Source organism: Dromiciops gliroides, chromosome 4 (genome assembly GCF_019393635.1).
Source record: "Dromiciops gliroides isolate mDroGli1 chromosome 4, mDroGli1.pri, whole genome shotgun sequence".
NCBI classification, from domain to species: Eukaryota; Metazoa; Chordata; class Mammalia; order Microbiotheria; family Microbiotheriidae; genus Dromiciops; species Dromiciops gliroides.
Genome location: NC_057864.1, coordinates 421,637,994 through 421,653,671, shown reverse-complemented (window position 1 = coordinate 421,653,671; position 15,678 = coordinate 421,637,994). Strand labels below are relative to the sequence as shown.

The 15,678-nt window shown below is 36.3% G+C and overlaps 1 protein-coding gene across 1 annotated transcript in view; it reads left to right on the top strand.

Moving 5' to 3' along the window:
* DPYD (dihydropyrimidine dehydrogenase) overlaps window positions 1–15,678 on the top strand; it is a 1,058,206-nt gene that overhangs the window by 654,211 nt on the left and 388,317 nt on the right. Inside the window, 1 exon segment of the mRNA XM_043962696.1 lies at window positions 13,655–13,723. Within this exon segment, the coding sequence (XP_043818631.1) occupies window positions 13,655–13,723 (69 nt within the window).

The following is a 15,678-nucleotide window of genomic DNA, read 5'->3' as shown; positions in this document are numbered from 1 at the left end:
ACCAAAATGGGAAGTTTGTTGAAGGATTGGTTTGTTGAAGAGGTTGACAAGTTCTGTCAGGCATATCAAAGTCCAGATGCATATGAGACACACAGAAAAAGTTATCCAGGAGGCAATTGATATGAATTCAAGAGAGAAATTAGTGTAGGATACTTAGATTTGGGAATCATCTGAAAAGAGAGGATAAGTAATACTATAGGAGTTATTGATATTACCCAGCAAGAAAACAGAGCTAGCCCTTGGGAGAATGATTTAGGGGACACCCATAATTAGGTGCAGTGATAGAAACCATGATTCAGAAAAAGAGATGAAGAAGGAGTGGTCAGATAGGCAGAAGAACCAGAAGAGAATAGTGTCGTGAAATTGAGGGGAGGAGAAAGGATTCAGGAGGTCAGTGTCAAATTCTAAAGAGAGATCAAGAAAAATGGAGACAGATAAAAAGCCATCAAATGTACCACTCCATAGCCAAGATGGCGAATGATGGAAAAATCCAGTATGGAGGGGCTATGGAATATAGGCACACTATTACTCTGTATGTGGATCTATGACTTGGTCCAATCATTTTAAAAGCAAATAGGAATTATGCTTAAAAATTAGGGGAAGGGAGACTGAAATGACCACACCCTTTGACCGAGGGAATCTACTGCTAGGCGTATATCCCAAGGAATATAATCCCAAAGCCACATTTATATGAAAATATTCATGGCAGCACTTTTTTTTTCCTGGAGCAAAGGCTTGGAAATAAGTGGGTGCCTACTGAGTAGTGAATAGTTTTAACAAATTGTAGCACAAATTGTATAATTGGGGGCAGCTAGGTGGCACAGTAGATAGAACATCAGCCCTGGAGTCAGGAGGACCTGAGTTCAAACTATGGGTATGGAGTGCTGCCTATGCAGTCAGATGTAGTCTTTATATTGGTTGGTTTTCCTGAAGTGGTGCTCTCAGAATTACCCTGTAAAATCTTAAAAGTTCAAATTTGATGAAAATAGCTATTGGCTAATTCAAACAGATTAACAATTTATGAACTAGATAGTTATGTGAAGAAAAATGAAAAAATCTGGCACATTTTCTTGTGCCTAAAATATGCTTCTATTGGTCTCGAGATATTGTCTATTGGTAGTCTGATAACATTATCATAAATGCCATACATTTACTTAACCATAATTGCTAGAGGAAAAGTACCCTCATATTTTAGAAAATATGGTAAATCTTCTCTACCTTACTGAACCATAACCAAGGAGAAATAATGCTCTAGATAAGAGATAGAAAGAAGACAAGAGGAAAAAGGATTGCTTAAGCTGATTCAAGAGGTATAACTAAGAGTAGCTTAGACTGAAAATGAGGAAAAATGTCCTGACAGTGACTTACAATGTGAATTCTCCCCTAAAGAAATGGCCAAAGCCCCATCACTCTAAAAACAGATGGAACAAAATACTCAAAGCTGCATTGTAGTGAACAATTCTTTACTAGCCATGGGATGGATTGGGTGACCCATTTGGTCCTCCACATTTGTATCTCCTTTTTCTCTTGTCTTTCCTTCACTGAATATTTTTTTTGTCTCAGGAAAGAACAGCACGGTGCCAAAACAAGCTTCCCCTCAGCCTCTACAATCTGCATTCATTCTTTTCTTTTATAAAATTACAAGGGAGTTTTTTTATTTTGCTTTTGTACTTTTTGTTTCAAATTTACAAGGCCAGAGACCATTTGCCCTTTGTTCACGGTAGCTGAAAAACACAGCATATGGTAAACCTTTTCATTGAATAGGTATTCATGATTGTGAATGGGAAAGTGCGTTAGAAGAATTTATGAGACATTTGAGAACGTGGACTGAATCCAAGAGGAAATCTTTAGTACAGGTTTTTACCAGATCCGACCAAGTCTTCTTTGGGGAGCACCTTTCTTTCCCTTTAGTTGAATGACACATTAATTGGCAGCATTTGTAAATAATTGAAAAGGTTCTACCCTAGAGTTTATCTAGTCCCTCTCCAAGAAGGACATTCTTCAACAGGAAGTTCTCTGCCTTGCTCTGAGCAGTTATGAATCACATACTATTTTAAAAAATGTTACTCACAAAGTAGAGAGTTTAGATAGATGGATCCAGATTGTAGCCTTCCATTTTCAAAGGAAATCAAGCCCTATTTGAAAGTTTCTATTACAATGGGAAAGAATCACAGAATCCCCACATTTTTGAGTTGGAAATTACCTCAATGGCCATACCAGTGGACCTTTATGTAGCACTTAAAATGTACAGAGTATTTCATATGCATTTTGTCATCTGATCCCCACAATGACCCTGTGGTAGGCAAAATAATTATTATTATCCTCACTTTACAGATGGAGAAACTAAGCCTCAAAGAAGCGATTTGCCCAGAGTCACTAAGCTAGTAAGCCTTGGAAATGGAATTTGAATTCAGCTCTTCTGCCTTCAGTTCCATTATTCTGTCCACTATATCATAGCTATCTCTAGACCACCTGGTATAACTAACAGTTGAGAAAGAATCCCTTCTATTGCAGATTTGTCAGTGGGCATCATAGCTTTGCATAGAGATCTCCAGTGAATTCCTGGGAGAGATAGATAGATAGATAGATAGATAGATAGATAGATAGATAGATAGATAGATAGATAGATAGATAGATAGATAGATGGATGGATGGATGGATGGATGGATGGATGGATGGATGGATGGATGGATGGATGGATGGATGGATGGATGGACAGACAGATGGATAGATCTATAGAGATAGGGAGATAGTATGTATATACATATACATACATACACTTACACACACATATATAGATAGATGAATATAGTCACTTTTTTAAGCCCAGCTTTCCTATGGAAAGCATAGGTGGATTTGATATTCTAGGACCTATGATCAAATCCAGGGACTGCCACTGTGACCTAAGGCATTTTCCTCTTAGGACATCAGTTTCTTCATCTTTGAGGTGAGAGGGTAGGCTTCTTCCAATTCTAAATCTAGAGTCTTATAATTCAGATTATTTTATTTCATGAAGTAGAAGAAAATGTAGGTCCTAATCTAAATTAAAAGTACTATACATCCAGCCATACAATTGCCTCATTCGAAAAGGCTACGTTTCTCCTGTTTGTTTTGCAAGTTTAAAAGATCATATAATTATGTGTGGGAAGGGGGAGGGATTTTTTTTTCCAAAACAAACACCTCCTTGTTGTTTTTGGAAAACAGCACTGACATTCACATTGCAGTATTCATGAGAGCAAGCCAATGAATAGAAACAATGGGAGAAGCATATTCAAGAGGCGGAAATGTTTTAATTTCGAGCTTTCAACATATTATTATAAATGGAGATAAAAAAATAAAATTATGAGGAGGACCTTGAGAATCTCCTTTTATGTAGAAATGCTAATACATTGGTTATTCAAATGCACCTTTTGTCATGTAGCTGATGTATCTCATAAACACTTTAGACCCTTTTCAGCTGACTTAATGAGGAATATCCTTTATATACATTTCAAATATTAGTCCATTTTCATTTGTGTAAAAGTACATGGGTTTCACTCCCCTTGATTTTAATTGTGCTCCAATTCCTTTGGAGTATCCTCATTTAACAGGTAATGCAGTTTTAACAGGGGCGTTGTTGTATACTCAGGTTTTATTTTTATAGTATGCAAATAAAGTACAAATGCCAAACATGTTCATTATACTGTATAAAGTTTGTTCCAGAAAGGTTCAGATCACTTTGAAAAAAGGTCCTCTTGGTATTTCCACTGCAAATGCTTAGATCATGAGTCTGAAATTCAAGTGAAGAGTCATGCTTTTATAAGGAAATCTGAATTATAGACCATGCACAAAATTCATTTACTAAATGTGAATGATTCTTTGGTTAATCTTTCAAAAAATATATTTTTAAGTTCATGAACCTCAGGTTAAGAAACCCTGACCTAGAACTTTTCACTTAGCCATCATAACCGGGACATTCTCTATCCCATTTTTTCTTGTAACAAGACAGTTTTCTTGTAATAAGAACAGCAGTTCACTATTATAATAAGGATGGCAAATGAGGCAGCCAAGAACAAAGGGCAGAATATGATTCTCAACTAGAAAAGTCTGGGTTGGGTGGAAAAGCCTAGATTATAGAAACACCAAATTACCCATCCACGTGAATCAAGAAGGGAGTGACCTTAAGTGTTATATGGGATTATTTTTCTATTTATTATTATATGAAACATAAGTGGTTAAACAAGAAATATAATATTAAAGTGATTAAAATCATATAGAACACAGTCCTGTCATTACCAAGTATAAATCAGAAAGTAATTATTCAACTGCTATTGTGTGCCAAGCACAGTGCTTATTTTTGTGGCTCATGGAAAAACAGAACATCGGGGGAAGCGAGGTGGCACAGTGGATAAAGCACTGGCCCTGGATTCAGAAGGACCTGAGTTCAAATCTGGCCTTAGACACTTGATACTAGCTGTGTGACCCTGGGCAAGTTATTTAACCCTCATTGTCCCACATGAAAGAAAGAAAGAAAGAAAGAAAGAAAGAAAGAAAGAAAGAAAGAAGGAAGGAAGGAAGGAAGGAAGGAAGGAAGGAAGGAAGGAAGGAAGGAAGGAAGGAAGGAAGGAAGGAAGGAAGGAAGGAAGGAAGGAAGGAAGGAAGGAAGGAAGGAAGAAAAAGAGAATATTTTGACCAAAAAGTAGCTTACACTATAGTTGGCAAGATATTACCCAAAGACAAATACAAACAAACACATGAAATAATCGAGAATGATGTAAGTGATAACTATAGTGGCATCTGCTTTAGGAGTTCAGAAGTGGAGATATCAATTTGATCTTTAGTAGTTAGGGAATTTCTCATTGGGGAATTGGTAAATAAATAAATAAATAATAAGAACACAGAATGAGCTGGCATTTCAGGTTGGAGAAACAACACTGATACATGCTTAGAGATAGGGGTGAGCTTTCTGTGTAACTATGGCAAGATGGATATCAGATTGACTGAAATGGGGGGCTTCTGTTTGGTATAATGGAGAATCAGTTTGGATAAGTTGAATGAGGCCATGTTATGGTAGGGCTAGAAAGTTAGACAAGTAGTGTATTCTTAATGCATTAAGTAAACAGGGGAAGGAAGGGGAAGTAATTGTAGAATTGTTAGTAGGAAAATGATTTTTTTAAAATGCATTGTATGAATTGGAGTAGGAAGAGCCTTGGAGACCCAGAATCTAACTACAAGACCGTAAATAATTCAGGCAGCCACCTACCTTCCTAGCTTACATTTCTATCATCCTCAACCACTGTAGTTCTGCTCTATGAAGTTCCACTCCACATTTGCCCTTCCCCTTCCTCTCTGAAATTCTTGTTCCATATTTAACAACTTCTTTTCATTTTAGACTTCTTCCTCCCATTCTCTTTCTATTTTCTGGTATTCATAGAGACCTGGTTCCCCTCAGCTGATACCATATCCCTGGTCATCCTTTTTAGTAATGGACATTAAAAATTCCTTCCTATTGAATGTACTTTTTCTCACTATTCACATTTATTAATAAAATGAAAAAAAAACAAAACCTTTATAAATAAATAGATTCTATGCCTTTTTCTCTCAGTCTTCTAATACTTCTTCAATCTGGCTTCCAGACTCATTACTTAAGTGAGACTGCTCTCTCCCAAGTTACCAGTGATCTCTTAATTGTCAAATTGAATGACTTCTTCTTAGCTGTCACACTTCTTAACCTCTCTGCAGCATTTGATACTCTTTTTCCTCTGCCTCCTAGATTCTCTTTCTATAGGTTTTCGTGACATTGTTCTCTCTTAGTTGCCTTTTTACTTGGGTGACTACTACCTTCATCTCCCTGATGGATCATCACTCTGTAAATAGAGGTATAGTCCCAAATTGTCTAGTCTGGGCCTTCTTCTCTTTTCTCTCTACTCTCTCATATAGTGAATTTATAAGATTACTATCATATCTATGTAGGTAATTTCCATATCTCCAAATCTTTGACCCCAGTATGTCTACTGAGCTCCAGTCCCGCACTACCACATGCCTTTGGAATATTTAGCACATTCAGTTAAAGGCATCTCAAACTGAACATATACAAAACAGAAGTGATATTTCTCTTCAGTCCCACTCTTGTTCTAAAACCCCCCATTTCTTTTAAGGCCATCAGCATCCTCCTGGTCATCGACATTCATAATCTTAGTTTTACTGTAGACTCTTCACTCACATATAACAACAGTTTGCAAATCGTGTCATTTTTATTTCCATAATGTCCCTTGCATCTGTCACCTTCTTTCTATTCACATAGTCATGACCCTAGTTCACTCTCAGATAGATTATTGTAATTACCTCCTAATCAGTTTCTAGGCCTCAATTCTATCCCTCTTTCAGTCCATCCTAAACACAACTGTCAAAATTATCTTTCTGAAGCATGAGTCTGACCATATATAAACCCCTTGGGGACAAGCACTAGTTTCCTTTTCCCTTTACATCGTCAGCACATAACAAAGTTTTGGGGATATAATTGGTACTTTAAAAATGCTTGTTGATTCATTGATGGATTGCGTTGATGGCCTGGTCTATATTGTTTACAGAGAAAATAGGTTAGAACTTATATATGAATTATAGGAATTTCAAAAGACAAATCTTACAGGTATGGTGCCTGAAAGAATTTAGGGAATGAATTTTCCCCTAAAGAGCTCCTGGGGGAAGGAAGTATAGTAGGAGTTCTGAACATTCCAAATACCACAAATAATAAGCATGTGTCATGATTGAGTATCAACCACCCTAGTCCATGGTAGAGAAGAACAATAGCTTAGTTAAATTTGTAAATTCTCATTTTGTTTGTAGGTCTCTTATGTAAGATGATAATTTATTAAAATAGGACCTTTAGATTTCATTCCAGGTACACATTTATAACTGAAAGTGTTGTCTAAAGCCAGTTTCTTATTGTGAAATTCAGTCATGTTCATTTGTTAAATGGTATTAATGGCTTTCATGGAAGTAAAGTGACCGCCTACCTTCTAGGAACTAATGCCTTCTCTTCCTACATTGCCTTCCATCTACTCTGTATATGTCAGATATGCTCATAGTTATTTAATTTTTGTCTTCCCGCCCCCTACTAAAATGTGAGCTATTAGAAGGTGGAAACTCTGTTTTTGAATCCCCAGTACCTGGCACATGGTCACCATTTAATGTGCTTGTTGATTTAATGTAGCTTGACCCTGAACAAATGATTTAACATTTCTGAGTCTCTTTTTCATTACCACAGAACAGTGATGTGAAGAAAGAATTCTGTAAACCTTAAAGCTCCACATAAATATAAGCTAGTGATGAAAAGGAGATAGTCAAACTCTGAAATTGGCTAACTTACTCGGGGGTATATGATTGAATGTGCATTAAATATATAATCATAGTTAATGAGAGCAAAATAACTAAATTCTTGTAAAATTAACAATAACGCTCTGTATTTATATCAAATTTTCTTCTGAGAATTTAAAACCCTTTACAGAAAATAACTCAATAATTTTCACAGCCCCCCTGTGTGGTATGGATAGTTCTGGAGAAATTGCCCTAAATATTTAATCCAGCATATTACTCCATGGTAATTAACTTGAGTGTTTTCATTATTTTTCTTTTGTTTTTAACTCCTAAGTTACCCATTAACATAGTATTAATTACTTGTTTTATTAATTTGAAGAGGTAATTCATTAAATAAACACTTTCCCTTTGCCTCTGGGTGCTAAAACTTCTAAGTGAAACAGGCATATCTAAGTGCATCTCAAATTAGCTCTTTTATATACACTATTAAAGTATCAATAAGCTGTACCACTGATTGAGCCAAATTGGAAAGGATGGCAAATTTGGAACTTCTCAAGTGAAAAGGAAATATGTAGATATTAAATAGAAGACAAAACTTGCCCGTGTACATTAGAGTTCCAATTATGTGGAGATGCAGCATTGTAAAATGCAAACAATTCCATACCTAAAGTCAGATGATTGTATGTGTAATTATTTATTGTCATTGTTCAGTCATTTTTCTGTTCTCACCCCATTTGGTTTTTTTTGCGGGGCAATGGGGGTTAAGTGACTTGCCCAGGGTCACACAGCTAGTAAGTGTCAAGTGTCTGAGGCCAGATTTGAACTCAGGTACTCCTGAATCCAGGGCCGGTGCTTTATCCACTGCACCACCTAGCTGCCCCATTTGGGGTTTTCTTGGCAAAGATACTAGGTGGTTTGCCATTTCCTTCTCCAGATCATTTTATAAATGAGGAAACTTGAAGCAAATAGGATCAACTGACTTGTCCAGGGTTATACAGTCAGTAAGTGTTGAGGACAGATTTGAACACCGAACTGCAGGCCTGGCCCTCTATCCACTGTGCCACCTAGCTGCTCCAAGAGAGATCTAGGTCTGTCTCATAACTTACCTTGAATAAATTTCAGTTTCTCCATATATAACGTAAGGAATTTGTAAAACCTGTGACTTTTGTATGACCCAGCTTGGGTGAAAGTTGAATGGCAGTCCAGACAAACAGCCTACATCAGATTGGAACCCCCTGAGTAGAATGAGAAGTCCTTGAGGGAAAGGCATTTTCGGGGTTTGTGTGTGTGTGTGTGTGTGTGTGTGTGTGTGTGTTAGATTTTTCATCTTTTTGTTATCTCTACTGTTTCGATCTTTCTTTTTTGTCTCTGTATCCTCAGTATCTAGTATAGTTAGTACCTGGCATACACTAAGTGCTTAATATGTGCTGGGCAGATTGAATTCCTGTTTTAACCTGCTCAGAAACCTATCTTCCAAATCCTATAGTAGCTTTCCCATTCTTCCTTCTTTAATGGAATTCTTTGGAACTCAGCTTCTTATCATGCTGATTTATCATTTCTAATTGATCCTTTTGGCTCTGGGCCCCTACTCCATTTGAAACTCAGCCTCTTGACAGCCAATCTGTAGCAAATGCAGGACCCTTGCTACCTATCCTGACTCCCGGAGCTGCACATTCTACCCTTTCCTGACCCGCTCTTGCATAGATGCCAACATACCAACAAGTCTTCTGCAGAATATCCAGCTTAGCCCTATTTCTCCAGTGTATACAAATAGCAAGACTAATATTCCAAAGGTCACAGACTGTGTTTTTGTCTTGAAAAGATACATTTAGTCTTAGTAAGTCTGAGCAAATATTTTTTTTTCTTTTGTGTCTTAGTCACACTTATAAAGGGGTAGAATTTGAATGCATGACCAGAATAGAATCTTGGAGCTGGAAAGGGCTTCAGAGGCTGAGTTCAACCAATTCCTGAAAAAAAGGACCATTCAGTAAAACATCACACTTTGCAATTTATCTTGGAGCAAGAAAAAAAAAAAAAGAATGTGAATGGATGCAAAGCCCTTTTTTTTGGAGAACGTGTTATCTTAGTATATTACCAATCATTTTATGCCTAGTTCATATTCAAAATTGTTTTATTTGAGACAGTTTGGAAAACTTGAATTATAACCAATTACACAGTGAAGAGTTTGGCTTCCTGAGAAGAGAATGGATCTTGGAAGTTGTAACTGCCCCTTCCCCCTATCCACCCATCTTCTTTCCTGCAGTCCCTGAAAATATAGTTTCTCTTGAAACTTGGAACTTTAGTCTGGTTAGTCTGGTGCATGGTGTTTCTTCTGTTCTTTAAGTTCCTTGTTCCTTCTGGCAATGAATACAACAACTCTTCTTCATTTCTATTGACCTTTAGTGTTGTTTCCATCTCTCTATCTCTCTGCATTTTTTATAATTAGCTCATTACATCTTGTGGCCCAGTGTTTGTCTTCAGGAACACAGCTCCTTTCTTTCATGGAAAGCAATGGGATAAGACTTAATATACACATTTGCCCTTTGTAGCTATAGAAAATGACTTGTAGACTCCAAAGAAAAGGTCATTTTTTAAGGAATATAAATAGGTGATTTAGAAGATGCTAATGATATCATTTAAAACCTTAAAAGAAGCACTGTGAGGGGGCAGCTAGGTGGTGCAGTAGATAGAGCACCAGCCCTGGATTCGGGAGGACCTGTGTTCAAATCCGGCCTCAGACACTTAACACTTACTAGCTGTGTGACCTTGGGCAAGTCACTTAACCCCAATTGGCTCACCCCCCCCAAAAAAAGCACTGTGAGTTAATACAACTTTAAAGAATCTATCATGATTACTTTTAATGTGTACATTTTAGCGATATTGCAGTGACTTAGCTCAAGTGGCATTGTTGACAGTGCCCTTTATGTTCCAGGCATAAAATTAATTTAATATTTGAATAGCATAAAGTCAATTAACATTTAATAAACATGTTTTCTTAATTAACAGGCCTTTGAAACATCACATATCCCAAGCTATTCATCCTCCTTCACAAAATCCCAAAAGAGCTGATAGTGATTTTGTTAAATTGTCTGACAAAACCTAACTCAGCTACTTGTAACTTACAGTTGTTCACCTCTGTCACTTTGCAGCTTTTCCCTGCTAAAAGATTTAGTTTGTCTTGAAGTTGAATTGTTGTCTGGATTTCCAATGCAGTTCACAGTATGGCTACAGAATATAAAATGCTATTGTCAGAGTCTATTTCTGGCTTAATTTCCTTAAAGTATATGGGAATTTTTAGAAGACCACTTACACATTCCCTTGCCACCCGAATTTCGTCCAAGGAAACTAGATTTTAGATCAGTGTGAATAACTAATATAATGGCTATTCCATAAGAACAACGATATTGGCCTATAATTTGGATAATTTAAAATTATTTAATTTGTTTATTAATTTTTGAGCAAAGTACATTTTTCTTTCTCTTTTTTCTCAGGGAACAAAGGTTTATATTTTCATTTTTCCCAATCATTTTCAGAAAGGAGAAGCTAAAATTGTAAAATGACATTCTCATTGGCATTTTCCTGTAGTATATGATTTTCTAAATAATTCTTTCCCATAAATACAGTTTGCTATTATAAGCTTTTGAGGGGGTTGGGTTAGATAGTCCCAAAGGGCCTTCCAGCTCTAAGTGTCTATGATTCAATGTTCACATTTTCCCCCAAGTTGTATGTATATATTTACCAAGATGAAATTTAAAACTATTTTTGTGCTCTGTTACAAGGTTTTTCACCATAAAAATTCTTTATAAGACTGGGGTTTGGGAACCTCATTGAACACTATATGCCCTCCATGTATCTAACAATTATGCAATTTTCTGGAGTTCTGTTAATTTGGGGTCTCCATTACTTTCTGAGTGGAGCTTATGTGGACAGTGGTATATTCTAAAGTCAAGCTCATCCAAGTCAATCAATCAATAAACATTTATTAAGTATCTGATATGTGACAGGCACTATAATTATCCTACCCAGGAAGCAGCCACATTTATGTGTCCCCTTAGACTAAAAGACACCCATCACACACACACACACACACACACACACACACACATGGCCTAACTCTGCCTCTTACAATTTAACCTTGAATAAATCACATTTCAACTATATATGGAGAAAAATAATAATAGTGTGGCTAGCTAGTGACTCTAATTAATTAATTAATTAACTAATGGTAGAGACCTCTAAAGTAAGGAGACAGAGGGATTTCCTAGAGCCTTAGATAGACCAGGTATTTAACAAGAGTAAAGTTGAACTGTTTGGAATCACAGAATTTGGAGTTGGAAGAAACTTCTGTGACCATTCAGTGTAGGTCTATACATATGCCCATGTTTATTTAGCTATTCATTGAGTTATTTTTTTTCTGAATCTATGATTTCATTGATGTTAGAAACCTTGGTAAGGAAATTCCTTTCTCTTATGCAGATCTGAACTTGCTCTTATTTTTAAATTTGCTTTAGAGAGTTCTCTGGGGTAATTTTCTAGCCCCACATACAGTAGACATGAAAACAAAAACTTGAACCCGAATCTTTCTGTTTCTGAAAGCAGCTCTCTATCCACTATGCCATGCTGCCTACACACGCATGCTCATGTACCTGCATGTATACACATGCATTTATGCATACATACACACATAAACTGTGGGGACCAATGTTTAATTGGGGAGTGTTAGCTAAGTGGCTCGCCGCAATATTGGGGCAAGGAAGGAGACAGACAGCCTCCCTCAAAACAGAGCAGGATTTATTTAACAAGAATGAACTTAAAAACACACAAACAGTATTAGTAGGATGAAGGGAAAGGAAATAAAGTGGGGAAAGGGAAATTATACAACCTGAACAACACCACCACCCAGGAATCAGCTGAGAACACACAGTAGCATCCTTGTCGCCTTCCAACTTCAATCTAGAATGGCGAAAAAAACCTCCCTTCTTCCCAGCAGACCCCAGGCTGACCACACACAGCCCCCAGCCAATTGGCTGGCCACTCCAACAGTCACATGACTGCTCTCACTGGGCTTCCAATCATTATCATTTTGCCAGGCCCATGTAGGCATCTGTGAGTGGTGATGGCGTGAGGTGCCAGTGGCTACAACCAGTAGGTGGAGCACCATGCCGTTTGTGGAGCCCCAGAGGCCAGTGCACACACCGAGGTTTTTTTTTTTTTTTAATTCTAGCTAAAAGATGGGGTCATAGAAACCTGAAATAATAATTAATTCTTTACAGTGCAAATACACATGCCAAGGAACATCAGGACCCCTGTTCAGAGACAAGTATACAACTGGTTTCCTGAAGAAACCAAGAAATGTATTATTTAGACAACAAGAGGACATCTGGGGCTGGGTAAGGCCACAGCAGGAAAAGGAAAGGGAATCAGTGACCCAGAAGTAGATTCCCTTGCCCCAGAACCCAGGTTATACCAGGCAATTGCCATTCCTTTCAGGTCAGTGGTGGATGACAAGATTCAGTCCCAAACAAAAGGTTTGTTTATATAGAGTATTAGGTATTTTATAAAGAGTTTTATCTGATTACTTTCTGACATCTGAAGTTATAGGCAGGTAGATGCCAGTGGGCGAGGAGGAAAAATGTAAAATTCTAGCTATGGGAGGTAAAAAAGTAGAAAGGACACAGGTGACTAGAAGGGAGTTTGGGGGCAGAGTCCCATGACAACCTGTCATAGGAATAGCTCGGCTACTTGAAAAAAACAAGTCTTCAGGATGGTGTAGTAAGTAGGTCAGTTTAGAAATCAGAAAGACCTGGGTTCTGCTAAGTATTTGGCAACATGGACAACTCACTGTAACCTCTCTTCTGCCCCAGGCAACTCTCTAGAATGCAGATGACTTGCAGGTCTGCATCAGTGGAGAGAATTAGCACACCAAGAGTTTCCTAAACCAATGACTTCATGGGTCTAGGTATATACGCATGTGTGGATATTGCACATTTATATGTATAAGTATGTATCCCTTTTAAATATAGCATAATTAAATTGGCATGGAAGGAGACAATGACTACCTTGCTGGCATTTTGTTTTTCACAATTTAAAACATTTGTACTTTAATGATCTTAAATGTACATAAAACTGAACATTTATTTTATAACAATTTGTATTTTGTCAACCTATATGTGCATATATATATATATACACACGTATATATGCATGTGTATATATACATATATTTTAACAAACATATAAACAAATATACAAACATATAAACACACACATATGTATATTTTTAAACAAACATATGTTGACATATTCCTAGGCAAATGTATACCTATATGGGAATAATTGTCTTTTTTTTTCTTTATAGATTGTAATTGCTAGTCTCATGTGTACTTACAACAAGAATGACTGGAGTGAACTTTCCAAAATGGCTGAGGTAATGATTTCCCTAATATATTTCTTTATTTCTTTTGTCCTATTTTTATATTAGTTTTAAATAAAGAGCTACTGTTAAAAGAATCTACAGTGGAGGCAAAATTGAATTGAAAAACGAGTAGTTAAATCTTGTCCATTATAATTTGTTTATCCCATGTTTTCATTAAAATGATGGAAATGTAAATTTAAAAGAAATCTCTTCTATAAAAGTGTTCCCTTGGATTTTATACACTGCCTAAAAATCCTTTATTCTCTGAATCTATGTACTTTTTATTTGCATATTAAGCAAACTGTATATTATGATGGATGCCATGATAAAATTTAATTCTACCTTTGAGAGTCTAACTTGATCCTACTTTGCCTTCAGGCAAACTAGTTTGACAGCATGAGAAGAAATTTTTGAATAAAGAACTCTTGAATATTTAAAGTATAAAAAGTTCATTTAATTCTATTCTCGTTTTAACACAAAACTTGCATAAAATGATAGAACAGAAAGCTACAATATACAACACTATTCACCAAGTTTTCTATAAAATACATAAAATCTTACACAAATCCAAACAACTAGCTTAAATTTACATTTCAATTAGGAAAAATACCCATTTAAATATATATATTTGCATCTGTCAGTTATGAAGGATATTTTAGGCAGCAATTAAATAGAATTTTTAAAAAATATATATTTTTGAAAAATGGGGTATTATATCTGACAATACTTATTAATTAGTTGGTGCTCTTCCCAAGGTGTTCCAAAGCTCGTTATGATGCTCTAAATAAGTTTTCTTTTATCTGGACATCTGAAACCTGTGAAGAGGGGAAAAAATCACTTCAGGGATTTAGAGGAATGAAATTAAGCATTATCAGTAATTGGCTTTGTGATCTTCAGTACTAGGTCCATTTTATACATGTATTTACCTAATTGACCATGAAATCTACAAAATCTATGCTTGACATGAGCTATGCCAATTTTAAGCTGACTATGATGAATGGCTCTATCATGCTGCCTGGTCCTCTTACTTTTTCCTAAGAATAAAATCCTTAAAAATAATTTTCTCCAGTAATGGGTATCAATTTAGGAAGCAATTGTATTTACATTAGCATTTGGGAAAGCAGAACCTTCACGTATTGAGCATGCTAGCTCTTATAGGTAAGTAATTCTCACATTCTCAAATCCTTTTAATTGCTATTTTATTCAGTACCACATTTTAGAGTTCTATTCATTATAAAAAGACTTTCTAGGCTCCCTCAACCACCAAAGCAAAGACCAGCTAATTTATCAGAAATGTCAATCTGTAAAGAGATTTGATACTAAAACATTCAGCTCCATAAACTTAAAATGTAGACCTGTTCATGTTTTATCATAAGGGAGGCTATATCCTGTGGTCCTATCTTCCTTCAAAGCAGTGAATCAGAAGACTTTCATCACTTCCCAGTGCTAATAACCACAAGTCAAAAAAAATCTTAGAATTGGGAACAATCTCAGAAGCCATTTTTTCCAACCCATATTTGAGTGGAAATCCCCTCTACAATGTTGCCTCCAAATAGTCATCTAATTTCCACATAAAGATGTCCATTGAAAGGAACTCTGGGAAGAACTATTTCAGATTGGGACAGTTCTGATTACTAGGAAAGTTTTCTTAACAAATACCCACATAATGAAATGGATCCATAATCTAATTAATGTGTTTCTTCCAGTGAAGTTTCACATACAATCTATCCATGTTGTTTCATCTTGTGTTCATATTTCAGCTCTGATAGTTATTAGCCACATAAATATTCACAGATTACTTTTATCTGCTTCATTTTCCTAAACTGCAAAGTTTATACAATCACAAAACTTAACAATTAGAAGGTACTCACCTCTGTGGGTCCCTAGCATGATCTCTATGTGAAAGGAAACCTCACTGTAACATGCCTAGCAAGTAGTCCTTCAGCCTTTGTGTGAAGACTTTCAAG